The sequence below is a fragment of the Adiantum capillus-veneris genome, chromosome 10, assembly GCF_014529385.1.
Source record: "Adiantum capillus-veneris isolate H3 chromosome 10, ASM1452938v2, whole genome shotgun sequence".
NCBI classification, from domain to species: Eukaryota; Viridiplantae; Streptophyta; class Polypodiopsida; order Polypodiales; family Pteridaceae; genus Adiantum; species Adiantum capillus-veneris.
Genome location: NC_140940.1, coordinates 102,153,971 through 102,177,166, shown reverse-complemented (window position 1 = coordinate 102,177,166; position 23,196 = coordinate 102,153,971). Strand labels below are relative to the sequence as shown.

Below are 23,196 nucleotides of genomic sequence, written 5' to 3'. Positions count from 1 at the left end.
GTATGCTTACAATAACACTGTACATACTTCCACAGGAAAAGCACCTTTCGAGGTAATTGAGGGAAGATCAAAAAGTCCCTTGCTACTTAAGGTACATGGGAAGATCTTCGCTGCAGATGAGTATAGCCGAGACCTACAAGAATCTTTCCAAAAGATTAAGGATGCTATCTCTATCTCACAGCAAAGGCAAAAGGCTGCTGCTGACAAGCACAGAAGAGCCCAAGCCTTTAAAGAAAACGATTGGGTCTTGTTAAAGTTTCCCAAGGCTCGATTAAGGCACACGACGGGCAAGAATCCTACGGGCCACCAAAAGTACTATGCTAAACTAGCAAAAAGGTACTATGGTCCCTTCCAGATTCTTAGGCCAATCAATGAGATGGCCTATCAACTTAAGTTGCCCAATCATTGGCTCATACACAATGCTTTTCATGTGAGCCTATTAAAGCCTTACAAAGGAGAGCCACCTCAAGAACCAACTATTGAAGACCCACCGGAGATCGAGGACCACGAGGAGGTGCTGCAGCCCGAGTCCATTCTCCGACATGAAGACAAGGTATTAAGAGGCGGTAAGACTATCCGACGATATCTTATTAAGTTTAAGAATTATCCTTTTGAAGATGCTAGATGGATGCAAGGCATACAATTAAAGGATAACCTAAACCTTGTCAATGCTTACAATGCTTCCCAAGAGTAAGCAAATGTACAAAATGTTAAAAATGAACAAAAATTTTTGTCTTATAAGACTCTCTTTTTCTTTATTTGTGCACAAAAATGAAGTAGTATGCATGCTTAGATCAAGTTTGTGGAGACGACGTCTCCCGAACACCAAGTAGAGCTTGTCACTCTACTATGGAAGACTGATAGGACTAATGTGCAGACATGCTTGCGGCAGCCTCAGGCTCTCAAGCGCCAAATGGACTAGTCATCCATTATGGAATGATGTCGTAGGGTAACATAGGGATCCTCTACCCGCTAAGAAAAGGACTCATGCATATGCTTTATCTTCTCTACACCATAGTCGAGGACGACTATGATTTCAAGAGAGAGGTAATGTCATAATAATCAATATCTAATTCTCCTAAATGATTTTCTCATATTAAACTGATCATTTAATGTGGGGAAGTGCCAAGGGAGAAAAAGCTAGAATATTGGTTAAGCTAGCAGACCGGCCACAGTAGGGATCCAAAGGAGGGAAAATAGGGATCCAAAGGGGGGGCCATCTGCAAAAGAGCCATGTGAAACAATGGGCCAAAAAGACCCTAAGGTTCAGCCCATTAAGACTTCCAAAATGCTAAGGTTCCAAAATTCAAAGGTTGTGTCCAAAGGTCAACCCTAGGGAAAATTGGATGCTTAGTGTGTGCCCTAAAAAGTCTTTGCACATCCCTACATGGGAGGGGGCGAGCCCCAAAGCTAGGGGATGAGAGAGAAAGCCACACACACACACACAGGCTCCCTTTACACAAAGGGAATGAGGGACACATGTCAGCTCCCTAGGCCAGATGCCCACAAGGTGTGCCCAATTCCTATTGGAAGACCCTTGAAGTGGACCAATGAGAATTAAGCTAGAGTAAATCTAGTTTAATTAATTTAAAAACATTTAATAAAAGAAACCAATGAGAATTAAGTCTCCTAGAAGACTATTGGGCAGTCTCCCAAGGGGTCCAATGAGCATTCAGGAGCCCCATGGCTTGCCTGATTCCTATTGGCCAGGAGGCAAAGGGGTCCAATGAGAGTTTAGTTTAATTATTTAATTACCTAAAGCTCTCACAAAAGGGGAAAGGGGGACACATGTCAGAAGGCTATCACTTATGCTGCTTAATTCCTATTGGCTTGACCTGGGGAGGTCCAATGAGGCAAAAGCCAAACCTAATTAGCAGCTAAGGGCTCGCCCAAGAGAGAGGGGGGCTGATTTTTGCTTGGCATTGACACACACACACTCACACTTGACCATGTGTGAAGGAAGAATACTCTATCTCCTCCCAAGCTTTAATGGAGAGCTCATCACCTACTCCAAGCTTGTGAGATAGAAGCCTACATCAACACTCTCTTGGCATGTGGATGCAAATCCAACCAAGAGCCAAGCTTCAATGCATGCTCATCTTCTCTACCAAGCTAATTACTAAGCTAAGCTATGCTAATATGAGTGATTATGTGAGGAGATGTACATCTTTCTCGTAAGATACTTCTTTTTCTTCTCAATCTACTCTCATACCCTGCTAGCTCTCACCATCTTCGAAGGTGTGTGAGGTCTTGGGTCTGAGAACGGGGATAATTCAAGTTGTGTTTGATTAAGTGTTTTGCTTGGTGTATGAAGCTTCCATCTTCATTGCACTAGCTAGTCTTGAAGGAACACAAAGAATTGTATTGTACAATGTCTCTCTTGTTGGGAGAAACCATAATACAAAGCCTTTTGGAGGGGGGACCGGCTCCATGCAAATCCGGTCCTCAACTGTTGTCAATAGCTTATTTGCTCTCTCTTTTGAAAGTATTGTCGATGCTATCTAACTAGGTGTTATGCTTTTTGTTGCTCTCTCCACCCAAGCACTCTTGTAATTCTCATTAGGAATCTATTCTAATGAAATGCCCACTATATTCATGCTAATTTCCGCTACACATAAGATTTTAGGCCATTAAATGTTACAAATTCTAATGGTTAAAACACACTACATCCCAGTTTCTTTTCTAATGCTAGTTTGGAGTAGCTCAAGTCTCATTCCCGAATCCCTACCCCTTCACGCTCTTGTTGAAGGGCGTCTTGTGGATACTCCTAACGTCAAAGCTTCCAAAAAATTGCCTTGAAAACTAAGCAGCATCACTAGCCACTTCTGCTCATAAAATATGTGCACACGACAAATTCCCAATATGAAGAAACTCTTCATCTAATTGCATCCTTATCTTATTAGGGCAGGCCTGGTGATTGTATCACTGGTTTCATTTAGGTTCATGTTGGGTATTCATTTTTTTGCTACACACTTTGTCTTGTTATGAATCAATCATGAGAGTAGCTTGATTTTGTATGAAAAGCTCCTCTAAGTCTAGTTTGATAGTGATGTATATATAGCCTTTGTATGGCACAAAAGCATTTCTTACACCTCACACCAAAATTTTGAATGGCACACACAGGTAAAACCAGTAGTGAGCAGCATGAGGAAGCTCATGCCACTGTGCCCATGTAGGTAGACATATGGTTGCTCCTATGGTACAAGGTACTCTCTACTTTAATCGAATAACTAATCTTCTTCATCCCCATGCGGTCTATGGGGAATGCTCTAAGTGGCCGTTGGCGGAAACTCCATAGGGGCCTTATGGGAGAGCCCTCGTAGGCTGGTGGAGGAGTAAATTGTAGGGGATGGCAAATAAAAAACCGTTGTAGAAACCCCAAACTTCAACAGTTTGGGTTTCAGACGCATGAGAGGAGATGATAATTTCTAAGATATTTTACAGCAAGATTTTGTCAGCAACGGGGATGTAGCTCAGATGGTAGAGCGCTCGCTTAGCATGCGAGAGGTACGGGGATCGATACCCCGCATCTCCACAAGGAGGGTGGCAGGGGTATAGCGCAAGCCAGGCTGCCATTGGTTTTCCTGAGCTGCATGTGGAGGATCTTTGTTCTTTTTGTCTGGCGATTCTTTGGGACCTTGTGAGAAGCGGGCGCCAACTCCCTTCGTGTTATAGCTTCGCTCCCTGAAACTAACACTGATTTTGATTTTGACAAGCTTATGCTCCTCCTCAGACACAGGCTCGTCTTCCTTGGCCTTAGCGTCCTGCTCATGTGATGTGGCTTCATAACTTCTGGGCATTCATTCATCTCTGATCTGACGTGGCTCTCTAACAATATTTGTGATACTATTATAAAAGGGGGAGGGATCCCCCCCCCTTTTGCTGATAAGAACACGGGTTTCGAATGAAGGGATCAACGGTTCCGTGTCCATCTACCGTTGATTTATCAACAACGTGGCAAAAATTTTACGGTTCCCCGCCAGCCGTTGAGCCTCCAACCCGAGACCTCCCCGCCCACACTCATCACCCTTATCCAACCCACCTATCGTGTGCCACTGCAGGTAAAGCGACTCCATAGCTATATAAGTCTTGCCCCCCCCCCCCCCCCCCCCCCCCCCCTTGCTGTGGAGATCCGACGGCCTCAAACCCACGCGACGTCGATTGTGCGCCTACCGTCGATCCCTCCACTCACACCCCGTGTCACTTATAAACGAGGGGATCCCCCCCCCCCCCCCCCCACACGTGGCGGAACCTCCTTCCTCCGACAGTATTCCCTGCAACCTCTGAGCACACGAGAGAGAGAGAGAGAGAGAGAGAGAGAGAGAGAGAGAGAGAGAAAGAGAGAGAGCCGGGTGAAGCTTGTCGGTCGTACTAGTTTGTTTAACTTTTAGAGAGATTCTCTAGTTATCTCTTTTTGGGCTTCCCACATGCTATGGTATTTGTAGGAACTACTTAAGGCCACCACCTTGCTATCGTCATCGCCATCTCTACAGCTTCTTTGGCCACCTCCTCTTCTATGGGGTATACACACTAGTGCTTGGTTGGGGTCCATTGCGTGGACTGACGACCCTCTAAAAATAAGCAGATTCGGGACCAATGAAGGAGTATCGAAATGTGGGTGTCTCCGTGTTGCTCCTTTGGCCACCTCCTCTTCTATAGAGTGTGGGGGCTAGTAATAAGTTGTGAGAGACAACCCCCTAAAAATAACTAGAGTCGGGACCAATGAAAGAGCATTGAAACGTGGGTGTCTTCGCGGCTAGTGCAGGAAAGAAGGGCTTTCCACACCGTCAGATGCATTCAATTAGTGTTGTCAAAACCAACCTCTAATTGGGCTGCAAAAGGTTTTGCTCTATTGGCACCACTTTCTGGTACACAGGATTGTAGAGAACCCTGTCAACCTAAGGGTTATTTGCGCTAAGTTTTATGCTACGGCTCAATCTTGTTGACGACTACGGATTGCATCCCTCCATGCCCAAAATGGAGCAACATAGGAAAAATCTTCCCATCAAGAGCTTCAAGGTTGTCAAATAGGGCAATTGACCTTGCATGTAAACCACAATCTTGTATGACCCTTTGCTTTTGGTTATTGTTATGGTTGGCCCTAGATTGAACTCCAAGATCTACTTAATAGCTCACTTCCACATCGACCAGATTATCTTGGTTAGTGCTTGTTCTAGTACTACTTTGGAGGGTGACTTGCTATTTGGCAGGAATAATATTAGGGAGCATGTATCATATTATATGAGTTAGCTACAAAAGATTATTAATCGTCACAAATGTATACTTTTATGTATACGTTAGAGGGGGGAGGGTTTTTTTAAATTAAATAGGCACGTAGTGTAAATATAACATGTACATTGGGATATTATTGATAACCTATTGAATGTGTATGTGATCATGGGGTAAGCCTTTAGCTTACACTCTATATGTGACACATCCCTAAAGTCAAGCATACTAGCATGCATGGACCTATGTGCATGGATTCAATCTCTTACATAAAGTTCCCTAACACATGCTTCTTATGCTACGCACACATGCTACTCATTATAGCCACATGCTACTTGCCATTTACCATTTGTGGTGCATATACCTTCTATCTAGAGCCTATATAAGGTCACTATGCTAAACTTCTAATTCTCTCTCATTTTCATTCGATCAAGCAAGTTTCATTTCATTATATTGAGTACACTCTACTTGTTCTACTCACTCTCTATTGCTATGGTGCTCGCACAATGATGAATTCCACATTGTTCTACCCACCATAGCATTTACAATTGAAAGTGGTGTGAACATTGAAGGTCACCTTCCAGGGGAGAAATTAGTGTCATGCAAGGTTAAATAACTCTATTAAAATTTCTTAGAGGGCAAGAATCAAAATCCCACATTGATTGTATTGGATAGATTGAGAATGCCATGCATAAAAACAACAAAACCGTACAAATGTCATAGTTGAAAGTTGAAACACTTGGATAACAAAAACCTACATACAAGTATTCGTCTCGAACAATGTGGGATGTGCCCGCTCTCTATCCAATATATACATAAAACCAAAAAAGAATCAATTTAATCACATCATATTTCACAATGTTCTTTCTCTCAAAAATGTAGATTGAGGAAGAGGTGTGTCGATCATACCATGATCTTCGTTTCGTATGCATCAACATCGAGTTGTGAATGCGAAGAGGAAGACTCGCCTCTCCTCTTCATGAGGCTTCGTTTTGCTTTACAAGCACGATTGGATGTTCCCTTTAATGCCTTGTTCATAGCTCCAATCTTTGCGGGTACTGAGGCTTTTTGTACACACATGCTCGAGTGACAACATCGTGGAGCTTTGCGGGGTGTCATCCTCTTGCAATTTGAAGATTTTTTTACAAGCACACTTAAGGTTGAGCTTGACGATGGCTTCAATGCAATCAACGGTCCATTGTCTCCCTCTCACGCAGCCCCCCTCTCCTCGTAGCACGTGACCCTGCCTTCTGATTTTAAATGAGCGTATTTCCCATGCTCAACCTAAAGCGAAGGTAAAGCTTGAGAAGACTTGAATGAGGCAGTGAAGGTGCATCAAAGTAAATTTGGGAGTGCAAGGAAGCAGGAGCGGCTAGAGCCATAGGAGGGAATAGGGGGGAAACTCAAGTAAATTCAAGCTGCCTTGCGAATGCAATGCCTATGCTTGATGAAGTGGAAAAGAGCATCGCATGCAGCTCAGAGCTATGACGAGAGAGAAAGACTTAAGGGCGCTAACAGACGGAGGCCACATTGCAGGGCTATCGATTTTCGCGAACGGCGATTAGTAAAAAATTCAAGAAAAATAGTAAATTTGGGAAAATTGATAAATTCAGGTGAGGGGGGAGGTGCTAATAAATGATGATATAATACTATTTTTTTGGAAGTAAGAGCCTGAAAAGTGAGAAAATGTGGTCATTAAATGCAAGAATATTCTCACAACCTCACATTATGATCATTTTGGAGGTAGTGTGAGGCATCAAGCACAAGAAGAACTTACATTGACAAATGGTAAATTCGGGATGTTCTGTAAACTCGGGTGGGATGCGGTGTGGTTTTTTCCTTCTCTCCTTCTACTTACACCTCGACTGAATACTTTTTCCCTTTTTTCTTTCCCTCTTCCGCTCTTCTCTATTGTGGTCATGGAGTGGTATGTTGAAACGGATGATGTGGATGACGACTTTAGCATCCAGGGAAGCTCCTATACTAGCTCAAGTGAAGAAGATGATGATGCACACAAACATACACAAAATGAACTGGACCTTGATAATGCTAGCGTTGAGGACTCCATGTCAGTGGATGTGACTCAACATATATCTTTCAGGTACTTGTCATTTGATAGAGATGCATATAGTTTAATGATCACATCACTCAATGAGGATATTTGCATACACTCAAAATGATTGATCATAGAGGGATGCTTGATCTTAAGAAGTGGTGCAAAATGAAAGAGAAATTTTGATTAAGAGAAGAAGAAAATGGTTCACTTTATATTTGTCTCAAACTCAACCCATCCATGAGAATCACGTGTGTGGACGTTTGGCAAACCATTGTTGAGGGTGGGCATCACATAGATGGCTCATCTTGTCATAGAGATCTTGCCAACACACTTGATACAATGAAATCCACATGGTGCATTGATTCCCGTCGCTATGGGATTCCCATATCCTAGATTTTGTCAACTCTTGTGGATGTACCCATCAAAAGAAGACTAATGTGGCGTCTCAATGTAAGTTTGATCTTAACATGGTTCCATCATAGGTAATAAGTACATTCAAAACCAATTTGGGTTTTCAACTAGAGCAACTAATGATTGAGCACAAAGTAAGACTAGCTATGGTGCAATCTGCAAGGAAGCAGCATTGTACAACTCTTGTGATTGACTACATTTTTCATAGAGGTGGAAAGTCAGAGCATCACGGTTCAAAGAAGAAGAGAATTAGAACATCAAAAAAATGTGGTTGTCCATTCAAAGTTCAAGTGCAAAGTAGTGATGGTAAAGATGAGGTTACTATACAGATTTACCCTAATCATGATGGCCATGTCCCGGGTAGTAGAAGTGATTTGTATAATTTGCCAGTACACCCATCTATTGTGAAATGTTGTGTTGAGGATTTATTTGATATTGGTAGCTCTTGTCATGTTGCACAATTGTCACTAGCTAAGGAAAGGTATCAAACGGAAAGAGTTGCCATGCTTCATCAAATCATATTTCAGTTCTTTATGATTCCGAAGGAGGTTCAAATGTTGTCCTATCAAGAATGCATTGAAGGTAGGCTCAACCTTATTTTTTTGCCATTATTGAGGTGTATATCACTGCTTTTATTTATCATGGTCGTGTGTATAGGTAGAATCCCTAATGATGATTGGGCAATCATGCATAGTGAGTTTACAACTTTACAAAAACAAAAAAAGATTGTAAATCTACATCTTTCTCTCCATCAATATCTTGCTAGTATTTTATTGACATGTTCTATGTACGCAGGTGGTCTATGTCCAGCCTTATAATCCAACCGCACAAAATCCAAAGGACAAACCATTCATTTTAATTCTACAAGATGATTGGATGCTACATTTGGCTATGCAACTCTCTTCCCAACAATTCATGGGTGATTGATAGCACATTCAAGGCAAATGTGTTTGATCTCCTTATTTGCAGTAGTATTACCCAACCAACTTGGACAAGGCATCCCATTATGGTTCATGTTATGCACAACAGATACAGGGGCACATCATGATTTTGTTTCTTTGGAGGTGACACTCAACATAATATTTGCAAGAATGGGATGCATTCGACCTGTTGCACTCGTCATTGACAAGTCACAACAGGAACTAGAAGCCTTTTCAAATGTGATCGATCAAGATCCACATTGTTGGGAAATGCTAGTAGAAGGGCTACGCCGTCCAATTGCATGTCACATTATTCTATGTTGGTTTCATGCTAAGAAAGCATGGATGGAAAATCTCACTCCACAAGTAAAGGCTCCTTACCTTTCCCAAGGTGTTCAATGTCTAAATTTTTTATTTTTCAATGTTCTCTCTTATGCTTGAAGGTTCCAAAAGAGTTACGAGGAGATCTATACATGGAAATGTCAAATCTCATGCAATGTCCAAGTGATATGTACTTTGATGATCTATATCAACAACTACTTGATTGATACTCAAACCTTCCAAATGTGGTGCGCTATGTCACTAATGGGTAGTGCGGAAAGTTTTATTTGCCAAAATTTGGAAGGTTGTTTTCCTATGGTAATGTGACACCACAAACTTGGTAGAACGATTATGGCAATATATCAAGTACACTCTATTGTAAGCACACATCAATCGATCTATTGTGGACCTAATGCATGCACTCGTGGATGATTCCAAGACGGGAAATCAGATGGGTGGAACCTTGCTTAGGTTTTTTATGCAAAAGCAAGAAATAGGTATAATTAAATTCATATAGAGATCATATTCTAGTAAGTGTATGCCATTTTTTCTATGGAACGACATGCATGTTCACAATTTTGATGTGTGCAGCTCTCTGGCTTCAAGGTTGCTCCCAAAAACATACTAGCAAGATTCAAGAGGGAGAGTGAATTTTGCAAAGGTATATGCTAGACCAATCACGACAGTGGTTGTCAATGAAATGACATTACATTTCAAAATACTCGGGACAAGTATCCCAAATCAGTGGTATAATGTTAGTTTGCAAGCCAACTATTGCAATTGCTCGGATTGGAGCACTGAATGCAAGCACCTAAATGGTTTTTGTCTCATAGCTACTTGGTACTTTCAACACTTAAAATGCTATTCTTCCCATCATGGATAAGGCTCATGAAATGATGGACAGAATGGAGAATGATGCTAATGATGCATCTGACCAAGAAAAGGGTGCAATTGAATGCTTTCAAGACATCAAGGAGATACTTCACTCACTTGAGAAACGGCTTCCAATAAAAGTTCTAGAGAGATGACAATTGACATGCATCAACTAAAGTCCGCAAGAGACACGCTTGGATCACTAATCAGCCCAAAAAAAATTCAACTGCCAATGCGAGGTAGCATCTGCCAAGTTCAAGCACACGTCACTCAAACTCGTCTTGGCCACGAGAAGTGCAAAGTGGATTCTGAGGCTTTGAATGAAGGAGACATCAAGGGACCAATCACCCACCCTAAGAAGCCGCTCACCAAACTGGTAATCTTCCTAGAAAACACCAACGAGGTCATAATTGTGTTCAATTTGATGAGCATCCTCAATTCCCTTGCTTCCTTTAGTGCATTCAAGTATAGTGTGAGTTGTCGCGGTGTAGAGGTAAGCTAGTCGAAGCTAGTCGATGCTGAGTGCGAGTGAGGCTGTCAAAATTTGTGAGAGAAGATCAGCCCACATTATCTTGAGAGAGCTATTCTCTTCATCCTCTTTTCTTGATGTTGGTTTGAGGTGTTCTAGAGGCCAACACCCCAATCCTTCACAATGTGACCATGAGAGTTCTGATCTTTGTTTTCAACTCCTTTGTTTAAATAGGATCCATCTATGCTACAATGATAACATTTGTGATTTTTAAAGACAACATAACTTGAAATTTTATAACAAATATAAACTTCATTTATTATTAAAGATAACACTAGCTTAAAGAGTAGGGCATCAATCAATGGGAGTAATGACACCTCCAGCCTAGTAGTAGAGCTGATGCCAAGACCACAACTAAACTAGCCTAAAAATGCACAGCATAATTCAATGCGACTAGTGACACCTCCAACCAAATAGTACAGTTGATGCCAAGAAACACCAAACTAAGCCTAAAAATTAGGGCATCATTTGATGAAACTGATGACATCTCCAGCCCAATGGTAGAGTTGATGCCAAAAGCAACACCAAACTAGCCTAAAAAGCAGGGCATCATTCAATGAGACTAATGACATCTCAAGCCCAATAATAGAGATGATGTCGAAAGTAACATTGAAACTAGTCTAAAAACCAGGGCATCATTCGATGGAACTAACGACACCTCCAACCTAGTAGTAGAGCTGATGTCAACATCAACACCAAACTAGCCTGAACAAGCCTGATAGAACTACCTATAAATTGAACGTAGCCAGCTATGTTCAACAACAACACTTCCAGTCCAAAATAGAACCAATGCCAAAGTGACTCAATTGGCACGTTGTAAAACAGTGCTTTTGCTCATCTAGCCTTTCACAACAACACTTCCAGTCCAATAATAGGACCAATGCTCCGTGAAAAGCAAGATTAGCATAATTTTGAATATACAAAAAATATTAAAAACAATATACCAACTTAAATACAAAGAAAATAAAGAACTTATGAAATTAGGCTAAGATTTATACCAAAATTTTTGTCTTGCTTGTGAGGATACCTCGGAAGCTTTGAGGTGAAGGGAAAGATAATTGTGAATAAAATGGGGGGCTCTAGTGAAAACATGAATAAACTGGTAGGTCTACAATTGTATGTACTACCAACCCAATCCATATCTCTGTAGCCATAGAGATGCAACTGTACATTAGTCCTATAAAAATGTGCATAATTAATGTGATCACGTGTTCATTTTTGGGATCACACTGTTAATTAACAAAATTCTCAATTCACAAGTCTTCACATTCATAGAAAATGGCATGGTGACTTGAAGGGAACCTGGAGGTCCGATGGGATTTGCCCGTCAATACATCACTATAGCCCGTCGGGCGACATAGCTATCCTGAAGGGCTTGATGCATAGCCTGGTAGGCTTTTGATAAAAGTTTTTTGTTAAAGTGGAACTTCTGAGTTTTTGGAGAGGCTTGGAGGGGAACCCCTTTGTGGCTTCCACGTGGCAAGGGTTTCTCCCACATGCAAGGTTGGGACTCTAAGAGGCGGGCTATTTTGGCTCGATCGTGAGCCCTTCAATGTGCATAAAGGGAGCATAAGGAGATCCATGTGTGGTGAGCTATGGCGGGAGCACACCGGGAATTTCTCACAACTCTGTGCAGCGTTTTTGGGTGGAGGGGGCCGTTTGGTGACCCTCTAAGATGATGGTGATGTGTTGTTCTTGTCCACGTTCCTACACACCTTGAGGAAAAAACCATTTTTTTATGAGGGAGGGGTGTCACACGGCCTTGTCACAACGCCGTGACATCCCCCCCCCCCCCCCCCCCCCCGCAAGAGGCGACTCTCGCATGCTTTGAGCCCCAAGGTGGCTAGAAAAGGAGGGACACACATGTTGCTAAGCCAAAAATAGGGCGTACACTTGCTAAAAAAGAAAGAGAGAACTCAAATTAGCAGGGGAGCCCATAAGAGGCTGATTTTTTTGCAATTGTGGTGGACAACCCTTGTGGAGAGAGAGAGAGAGGAAGAAGAAGAAGAAGCACCAATTGTAATCAAGCTTGGAGTAGGAAAACAAAGTCCACTCTTTTGATCCTTTTTCTATCAATTTCTTGCCCTCACTTCTCTACCTATTCATTTTTTTTCTCCTCGTTGTGCGCCTGTTCTTCCCGAGTCGTAACTTGTGTGGTGTAGAAAGAGAGAGAGAGAGAGAGAGAGAGAGAGAGAGAGAGAGAGAGAAATTTTACGTGTGTGTGGTGTGTAATCAAATCAGGTTTGGTACGGTGGTTGCGGAATGTCCAAGAGCTCATGTGTGTGTTGTCAGGCCGTGCCAATTATTTGTGATTTAAATTGTGAAAGTTTGAAGGTGAATTGGAGAGGAGTGGGGTGTTGTGAGTACCCTCGGCTATAGAGAGGCCATTGCTTTGTGTGCCCGGTTTGTTTCCCATTTCCCTCTCCATCTTTGGGTGCCCTAATCTCTTTCTATGTATGGGTCCAATTTTTTACAAAACAAGTACCAAAATAATTGTAAGGGTGAACACTTTGAGTGCAGAGTGTGTGTGTGTGTGTGTGTGTGTGTGTGTGTGTGTGTGTGTGTGAGTGAGTGAGAGAGAGAGCAAGAGAGAGAGAGAGAGAGAGAGAGAGAGAGAGAGAGAAACACAAGAAACGCTATAATGCATATGACAAATGTTGTGTATCCTTTCAAAGAAAGTGTTATGCCAAATTGTTGTCGTAAGATGTAGTCAAGGAGCGTAGGGTGGTCACTCATCAAAAGCTCCCTATATCACATGCATTCAAGATGTTATCAATAATACCCCAATGTACATGTTATATTTACACTACTGGCTTGTTTTTTAAAAAATCCTCCCCCCTCTAACGTATACATAAAAGTATACATGTGTGACTATTAATAATCCTTTGTGGCTAAATCACATGATATGATACACGTTTTGAAAAGTGAATGCCTTGACTCAAGGTATTGGTAGTAGTTTTTGGAACTAGCACTAATTCTAGAACATGGCCACACCAATCTTGTTTAGGGAACTCTATGTAGGAGGTGATATGTATGCAATAAGGATGCGTGCTACTTTGCTTGGCTTTATGGGTTGGTATCATATAGGGTGTTAGCTAAAGGCTTACCCCAACAAACATCCCTACATGATAAAACATGGACTCTACTATCCTTGATGTTAGACCGATTCATAGCTAACGCAAAGGGTTTTTTTTTTTTTTTTTTTAGATTTTGGTTGCAATGTTCGCATGCTCGTGTTGCTTTTCTAATATTCTTCATTTAACATGTTAGCTTCTAGATTCTATGGAAAACCTTAAGAAAAATATCACCCAATCATGGCTACTATTATCCTCATTTGAGAGGCTAATTCCCTTCCCCCTCAATCTCCCTTTTTTCCTTTTTTGGTCGTATATATCCTTGTTCTTTATTACAATAACAATTTGTGCTATGGAATACTTTGGTATTACAACATGTAGTTATAGATTCTATAAGCTCAAGGTAGAATCCAACAACTCTGGAGAGATCCTATGTCTCAATTTAGATTGTTCTCATGGATCCTTAATGAGCCACCTATTGTTGAAAACACCTTCAATGTAAGCTAGGGGAGAACTTAAAGCATGAAGAAACTATTGTGGTATTGCAACCATTTTCTTCTTAAGCCTATCAAGACAAGCATTTGGTTTCTCTTTAGTTCCCATGACCTATTCCTTCTCATTTATGCAAGCTCTTGTCATGGTCTACGATCTCAATTTGTGAGAACAAATGGAATTTGCACATCAAGATAGCCAGATAATTATCTTGAGACTACTATAATGTTGGCAAGTCGTTTCTCTCATGTGGAATGTCGCTGATTAAGGCTTGTTATTGACTTTCCTTTGTCCATCTATTCCATTTTCATAATTAAGCCATCCTTATCGTTATTGCCATTGATAGCCGTTTTTCGGCTTTTCATAGTTGTCATAGTGAGTTACCTCACCCTATCAAAATCACTCAAACACTATGGTTATCCTCACCCTTTCACTGTACATAAGCGTGTGTGAGTTAGAAAAAAATTTTCATATCTCTTTAAAACCCTCAACTAACTAGTAATTTGGGCTAGTTGAGCCAAAAAAATTAAATAAATTCAAAAAATAAGATATATTATGGTCCATTTGTGTGTATTATTTGCCTATGTATGCTATGTATATTGACTCACCATTACCACAATTTTTCTTACCATTTTGCATACTCTTAATTCCATATAAAAATATTTTCATGCAAACTTATCTTGTTTTTGGTGTGTGTCCACTTCAAGGAAAAACCTCAAAAATACCTTCCGCCATCAGTCATTACCTTTCACTAAATCCCTATTTCCTACAGGTACTCTTTCTTACCTCATGTAAATAAATATACATCAATAAAACAAATGAGGGTTGTCTTCATTTGATTCCCTATATTTTTATATATTTATTGTTTATATATATAACCCACACTATTTTAGATTCCATAAATTGTTTATATATACTAGCTTGTTTTTTTCCATCATATACATATATTATATTTATGCATAATCCACAACCATGCATATTTTCAAACCCTTAAGAATTAATTAGATCATGCTCTAATTCAAGGAGAGGTTCACCTTTGGATCCATATACAAATTCAACAAAAGGGACCACTGAAGACTTTTTTGTGAAAAAAAACAGGTATTTTGGTGGGATTTTTTATATCCGTCTCCACTCCAAAATTGAAGTGGTGGTGAAAAGATAAAATGTGGACCAAGAGCTGAAGAACCACCTCAAATATTTTGGTAATTTTTGAAGCAACACGAATGAGCTAGGATTTTTTGAGTGGACCACAGTCTGCACACTTTTCTCACAAAGTAACTCATATTCTTCTCTCACCTCTTTTCTTACTTCCACACACACACACACTCATTCCTTTCAATCCCTCACTCAAACGTGTACCTTCTATGGTTTCTCTCACCTTCTTCACTATTAACCTCCCCTCTTACTTTCATAGCTCTCATATGAGCTCTACATATATATACACCATCTCTATGCCTCTCCCTATTACTTCCAAAGTACAATTCCATTTTACTCCTCCTCTTTATACATAAAATTCAGCATGTAAACTATGCTTAACCTCTACAAATTGAGAGATCTCATCAACCAAATTATCATTTTCATCGCGATAATCAACCTTGGCGGCGGTGGCATAAAGAAGAGAAAAAGAAGAAGAGGATCGATAGTCATTTTGAGAATCTACACAAGTAAGTCCTTCTTCAAGCTTCACCATCACAAGTATTTCCTCACTTCATTCAACCATCTTACTTCAATCATCCACCTCATTCTACCCATTGTAAATATATCATTAACTTTCTAGTGATTACTAACACTAATTACTAATATACTAACACAAAAATAGTCATTGACCTAACCATAAAAAACACCTCCCCTCAAGATATGTACATAGTAACTCTCTCTCTCTCTCTCTCTCCTTCCTTAAAACTCTACTTTCACTTTTTCTACTACCAATAATACTCTCTTTTGAGCCCATATCCATGACTCAAGCAAACAAAGAAGGCCCGCAATGTTTTGATATTCAAAAAAATCATAATCTTGATTTGTTAGCTTGTAAATTAGAATTTCCAAATAATCTTAATGAGGGTCTCTAACCTATCTATAGGCCCCTCTTCTTCTTGTAAAACAACCTCCAATATATCACATAACACTCCAACACTCTATGCATAAGGAGAGACTTAGGCGTCGCAACCACTTTGTGAGCTTCACTTTTGGTGTGAGAGAAGCTCTCAAGCTACACATTGCAAGTGAGAGAGCGCAAGTTCAAAATCCCAAAACCACCATTGTATTTGTTCCTCCATCATTAACAAATTGAGTTTTGGTGCATCAAAGATGTGATTCGACGTTCAAATCTTCGTCCTTCCACTTGTGCAATACGGTTTGGTGAATTCAAGGTGATTTGTGCATTTTTAGTTTCTATCATTTGATCTTGTATGAAAAAGTGTTTTAGTGTGTTTTCATTGCCAATTTTGTGTCCATTGTAAAAGCGTATTGTGGTGAGAGGTCTCCCACACCCTAAGACAGTGTGTGTGTGTGTGTTTGTTGGCAATGTTTAGCATTTACTAAGCATTGAGTTAACTTTGTACAAGCTCTATGATAGCATCATAACGAACTATCTCCATTTGCAAGAGATAGACAAGGTATTACATAAGTTCCATTCCTCTCTCTCGCTCCCATTTGCTCTAGCTCTCTCTACTCCATTTGGTGTGTGTCTTGGTGTGAGATTGCTTGTGTGTGTTTTGTGGCGCATCTTCTTAGGTGTGACAAAATCTCTCTTCTTGCGTCCTACTTCGCATACCATAACTAAGTGGTGCCCTTCACTTGTTTGGTTGTAGGTTTGTTGTTGGTGTTTTTTGCTTGCGGTTGTTAGCCCCAATTGAGCAACACGGGAACCTTGAGGGGTGTTTAAAGGTCGCCTCTCTTGTTACCCGCTCCGGACCGCCTCAATTTTGGTACCCCCACAGAGAAAGACTTGTGTATTTTTTTTGTAAGATCAACCTTTAGAATAGTCAAGTAGTTTTCATAAATCACGAGAATTTGTATGATCCTTTTATTCCCATTGCAAGGCAAAAGGTACACATAATTGCTAGTACTAAGTTGCAGTGTCAACGAATTCGCAGAATTTTGGACCCTCTTAGGTTGGCCGAGATAAATACTTCAATAAATCATTTTATTTTGCCTTTCATTAGGTACGACCTTAGTTTGGACGTCTATATTTTTGTTTTATTTTAAGAATTAGGTCATGCATAGACCATGGATAATGACCCTGTAATAGATTTTTTTTCCTTCCATTTCACTCACATAAGAATAAATGTTATCCTTGAAACCCAAAGAAGACATCAATGACTCTAATCAAAATCGTGATAATCCATTGACAAAGGAGCGGTGTGACTCCCCTCTTGTGTAAACCCACTACACTAGATTCACCCATGCTGCAATCGGGGTCGATCGCATTAGACTATGAAAAACGGAATGCTTCAAGGTATAGTTCCAAAATATTTGCTAGGTCCTCCTCCTCCATCCACTTCGCATCCAATGCATGATAGCTCTTGAACTTAACCAAGACGCGCGTAATCACTTTACCTTTTATCTTTCTGACCTTGTGTGCCAATATTTGTTCTAGAACCAGTATCTCCTCGCTTTCCTCCACTTCGAGTTACTCATCTAGGTCCACATCATCGAGCACATCGCCTTTAAAAGGCTTCAACAGACTCACATGAAATGCATTGTAAATCTTCCATAGTACCTCATGCTAAACTTTGGAAAAAGCCGCTCCTTTTCCTTTTTCTTTCTTAGGCGTGCCTTCTCAAAACGTAAGAGCACCCAATCGGACAGCTTCACTCTAAAGAAGACATCATTTATCTTTTCTTTTATCTGGTAAGGGCTACAGTACCTCATGCTAAGCTTTGGAAAAAGCCGCTCTTTTCTCTTTTTCTTTCTTAGGCGTGCCTTCTCAAAACGTAAGAGCACCCAATCATCTTCCTTTGATTTCAAATCGCAGCAGTGTCAATCTGCTGACTTCCTGTGTCTTTCGTGAGATTTTGCTAAAGCGTCCCGAACCTTGGCAAATGCAACATCCAAGTCCTTCGTGTATTGGTTGGCTTCGAAAATCTTATCTTTCGTGTTAAGGAAGGATGGAACCTTCGGAGCACCTTCAATGATCTCAAATGGCGCCTTCCCTATCGAAGAGTGGATCGTGTTATTGTAGGCAAATTCCACCAAGGGCAAAAAATTTTCCCATTAAGTCTTCTGATCAGATTTGTAAGACTTCAATAAATCCAGTACGACTGAATTTGCAATCTTAGATTGCCTATCTGTCAGCATGTGGAAAGATAACAAGAACTGCAATCATGCGCCAATGTTCTCCCAAATAGCCTTCCAAAACAAACTTGTAAATCAGGGATCTCTGTCGGAGACTATTGTCTCACGCATGCCATGTAATCTAAAATTCTAAGCAATGAACAGTCTCGCTAAATGATCCGGCTTGATTGTTTACTTCATTGGAATGAAGTGAGCTTGCCTACTAAATCTCTCGATGAGAGTCCAAATGTCATCATGCCCACTCTGTCTTCAGGAGATCAAAAATAAAATCCATAGCAATACTTTCCCAAGAGGAGGTAAAAATGGGTAAAGGCTGGAACAATCCTTGTACTTTATGCTCGTCAAACTTGACCTTCTTGAGTCTCAACCCAAAGAAGTAACACACCACATATTTCAAGGTGGTATCGATGCTGCAGTCACCCGTAAAACAGGTGGACAATAGCACTCAGTCAAAACCTTTTCCCTCAACAGTGTCGTGTCGTGGCACGTACATAGTGTGAAATAAAAACATTCACCTCACTTTTGACACTTCTCGATGCATGGAAAGAAAAACAATAATGTACATATCGTGATATATACTAAAGTGGCTACTGCAATCGCTATCATATACATAGCTATCCGGGGAGTCGTGGCCCTGGATGTGGCTCATTTGCGTGCTTTTTCACTAGATAAGATGCCTAATTTGTTTTGGCAATGTACATAGTCCAAGTGTTTCATGGTGGCACACTCATCTCGCCTACAAAGACTGATGCGAGCAAAAACTGCCATAAATAGCAACTAACAGACGCCGTTGCAGAATTGCATGGAAAGTGACCCAAAATGATATATTGATTAAAAATCATGCTTATTATGCTTTTTATGCTTATGCGAGTGATCCCTCAAATTTAGAGATTTTCTTGACTCCATTTGGGATTTTTCGCCTCAAAAATAACATTTTCTGAATCAAAAATGAATTGAAAATGGCCTAGTTTTAGTTCAAAGTGGCAAAATGGCCCAAAAATTGACACATCAGCTCATAATGCCGTGGGAAAGGGAGAGAAGGGAACTTTTCATAAAATAAACCTGCCATTTATCAATACTATTCAATAGCTTCCATTATTGCCCAATCTATGTGTGTTGCAGTCCCACCTCTTCGCAATTTTGTATCTGAACTTATGAGAGAGTGAATTAGGGTTTACCCTTATCAAAATGGTGTGTGGGCTTCAATTTAGAATCTCTTAAATCTCTAAAAACTCATCAAATGGTCTTCGTGAAGGTAGAAGCTTGTGTATTCGTTTCAACTGTTTGATGCTGCGGCTATGTAATTGGAAGCGAAGCTACATGATACCACTCATCAAATGGTCTTCGTGAAGGTAGAAGCTTGTGTATTCGTTTCAACTGTTTGATGCTGCGGCTATGTAACTGGAAGCGAAGCTACATGATACCACCAAAGAGGTTTACAACTGTAGGATGCTGCGACTATGTAATTGGAGGCGAAGCTACATGATACCACCAAAGAGGTTTGGGTTTTGATTGAGAATTATGCTTGTGTGAGCATTGAAGTTTTATGGCTGAACATTTAGTGTTCCGATTTGCTCTTTTAAAGTAAAAGTGGATGTGATTTGATGGTCCTTTCATCATAATCTCGACTACCAAAACAAGCACGTTCCAAGCACAATAGCAAAAAGGGTTTGTGATATTTTTTTCACGGACGATCTTAGAGTTAAAAAGTACAATCTGGCGGTCCTTTCCATAATATTAATAACAAAAAAGTACTATTATCGAGGAGGTCCCTTTACTTTGTGTGACCACAAATTGATGTGACGAATTCCCCCACATCATGCTTGTAGAGCAATAAGGCTCAAGCGCTAGACCCCATAATCTCCCAACGTAGCTTGTTTTAAGAGCTTTCCCAAAACGTGGACATTGAGACACAAAGCAATCGGTTTCATTTTCAAAATGCACTAGCCCCAAAGTCTAGCATCCCTTTCCGTACTTCCTATATTCATAAGAAAAAAAGTTATATTGTTGAGGAGGATCCTTTGTTCTGTGTGACCACAAACTGTCAAAACTAATGTGACATCCCTCCATAGCATACTTACAAAGCACTAAGAGCTACGTCCCGCGTCATTGCTACAAAGAGACTACAAAGCACCATACATGTATGCACTATAGGTACCAGAAAGCAATTATGTTGCAGGTGCACGGACTAGGTGAATCTTCAAGGTACAACCGGTGCAAAGGTCTAGTTAAACTAGTGAAATTTCGTTCTTTTACAATGGCTAGAGTGGGTATGCGAAGAGTGATAACCTCTACCACCACTCAACGTGACCTCTCCTCTCGAGCGCAACGAGGACATTGAACCCCATAACCATTTGGTGGGACGAGGCTCTAAGGCTCAAAAACTAGGCACCCCACAAACTCCCAACGTCTATAGAGCTGACCCAAAATGGCATGGGCAATGTACAACATGGAAGCTTGCAAAACAAGCTTGCAAAACGAGTTGCAAATCATGGACCACATTATCAGCCACTGAGATGTCACTTTTTCAGTGCCTGGCCAGGATCACTTTCATGATGACAACCTCTCCTTTCAGCTAGCCCTACTCTTTGGCATACATTTCCTTGTGTGAGCCAACTGACTACAGGTTATATGATTTCCCAAAAACATGGAGTGGCGTGCAAACGCGCTGCCTGTGACGACTGTACTCAGCTGAATCGCAGTTAAGCCGGCGCCCTCGCTTTGGCGTTTGACGGCCGGGAATGGTCCGCTGCTGACCATTCCCAGCAGACCAATCCCTACACCTTCAGCGATCATCAAATGGGTAAAATGAATCCAGAAGCTGTAAGGTTCCCTTTCCAAGACATTGTCTGTAGAAAAGATTCCATGTATAATCTGTTCTGTTATCTATTTCCGTTTGAACAAGGACAAAAATACTATGGCATGCTTCTAACCTCTTCTGTATTCCGTAGAATCCATTGTCCCACTTAAAATCCAAGAATCAGGAAAAATCATTCCCTAATTGTACACAATTTCTTGCTATGCTTTTTCAGAGAGCAAATTTTCAAAAATAAAGAGCAAAGAATATCCAAATTTTTACACTACTACTCTCTCTCTTTATCCCATATATTTTCTTTTGCTCTTCCGCAATTTTCAAGTGGAAGACCATACATTAGCTGGGAAATGTGGACCATAACCTGACACACACATTTTGCCGACATTGTTAAGCACTCACAATCTCTGCAATGGCAGGGCGATACGAGAGAGGCAAATTTCACTTAAGAACTCAGCCCATGCATCTACATTCGCAATTGGCGCAAGGAATTGTTGCCTTATTTAAGAACTATTAACCTCACACATGAGAAGGACAGTTTCAAGCATGTAGATCTGCAAATCACCTCTCTCTCTCTCTCTCTCTCTCTCTCTCTCTCTCTCTGTACACATTTGTATGACGGAAATCAGAAGATGGATGCACAAATTTACAAGGACGAAGGTCTGCACATCATCGACCCACAAGCACGTAGAGGGCATAAATGATGCCTGGCAGGTACCCAAGCAGCGTCAACACAAGGCATATCCAAAACTCTATCTGCACAAAAAAAAATTCAGTGAAATCTCTCTCTCTCTCTCTCTCTCTCTCTCTCTCTCTCTCTCTCTCACACTCACACACACACACACACACAGGCACAGGCACGCATGCGCAGAGAGAGAGAGAGAGAGAGAGAGAGAGAGAGAGAGAGAGAGAGAGAGAGAAGCATGCACACACACAGAGAGAGAGACATACCTCGCAACCATATCGCAGAAATACCCCAACTGGAGGGAGCAGAATCGACAAGATCACCTCCACAAACGTTGCAGATCCCATGCTTCTTGGTCTGTGTGTGTGTGTGTGTGTGTGTGTTAGTGTGAGACTTCGCTGTGAAGAGGAAAGTTGTATGGCGTATCCCGCAGGTTAGATCGTCGCTTTTATTGTCCTCAGAAACTATCTGGTCGTTTCATACTGTGGGCCCCGAGAATTTGCTCCCTCGTTTTATAGGAGCATGGACACACACAATAGGGGAGAAGTTTTGAAGTAGAAACTTTCTTTTTCATACCTAAACTAGTCTTGCTTGGTGGGCCTTTGTTGTACATAATCTGATAGATTTTGGAGCGCATTTGGTTAGTTGGTTGTGATTGATGTTGCCTCGGGTTTTGTTGTGGAACATGAGCAGATGAGTAGAATCATTTGATAGGCACCAATAATATCTCAGCTTGGGACTTGATGAGCTTTGGGAAGAAGCAAGCTGTGTTTTATAGTACTCCCCATACAACAAAGGGCTACTAAAGAATTGAATCAAGTAAAAGGATTGAAGTTTAACCTACTTCTTAACCTACCTTGGTAGTTCTTTGAAGATTGCCATTCAGCCTAGTAATATCAAATATTTAGTGTCTAGACCATGGACCCGTCTTTGAGAAAGTGTAGTCAATTTTCCTTTATTTCTTATAGAACATGAGAGAATGTGTGTGTGTGTGTGTGTGTGTGAGAGAGAGAGAGAGAGAGAGAGAGAGAGAGAGAGAGAGATGTTCTAACATGTGGCTAAACTAAACTAAGGAAGCTTTGGCAAACTCAAAAAATACAAAAAGCATCATAAGACTATAAAAATTGAATTGCAGTATCGACCTGAGAATCATGTACAGATGTCGTGTAATTGTGAGCCGAAGGACAATGTTTGAGTCAAGCTACATGAATAGTTAAACATTTTGTGTTGCAATGAGGCACAAAGTGAAAATGCCAATTATGCATTGCACATCATGCAGAAGTGCCATACAAAAGTATGGTGGAGAGTTGGCATTGTGGTCTCTCTAGAAATTATAAGAAACGGAAGTCGTATCCTACCTTGTAGCATTTTCGTGTTGCGACAAGCAAACACATATGCATGGAAAATTGAATGCAGATAACGGACCTTGCAGTGTTTTCGAATTGGAGTCGTGGTTGTGTAGTCAAATCGTCCATTGTTGTGAATATATGTCCACACACAA

The 23,196-nt window shown here is 40.8% G+C and overlaps 1 protein-coding gene and 1 non-coding gene across 2 annotated transcripts; one reads left to right on the top strand and one right to left on the bottom strand.

Annotated features, from left to right (window-relative positions):
• The first annotated feature begins 3,462 nt into the window (after positions 1-3,462).
• On the top strand, positions 3,463-3,535 carry TRNAA-AGC (transfer RNA alanine (anticodon AGC)). Its single transcript has one exon. It is a non-coding gene; the product is annotated as a tRNA-Ala (tRNA).
• Positions 3,536-21,620: 18,085 nt separating this feature from the next.
• On the bottom strand, positions 21,621-22,125 carry LOC147449370 (low temperature-induced protein lt101.2-like). The gene is made up of 2 exons (XM_086521813.1): positions 21,962-22,125; positions 21,621-21,766 (listed from the first exon to the last, which is right to left on the bottom strand). The coding sequence occupies exons 1-2, from the start codon at positions 22,040-22,042 to the stop codon at positions 21,680-21,682; spliced, it is 168 nt and encodes a 55-aa protein (XP_086377939.1). The 5' UTR covers positions 22,043-22,125; the 3' UTR covers positions 21,621-21,679.
• Positions 22,126-23,196: the final 1,071 nt, after the last annotated feature.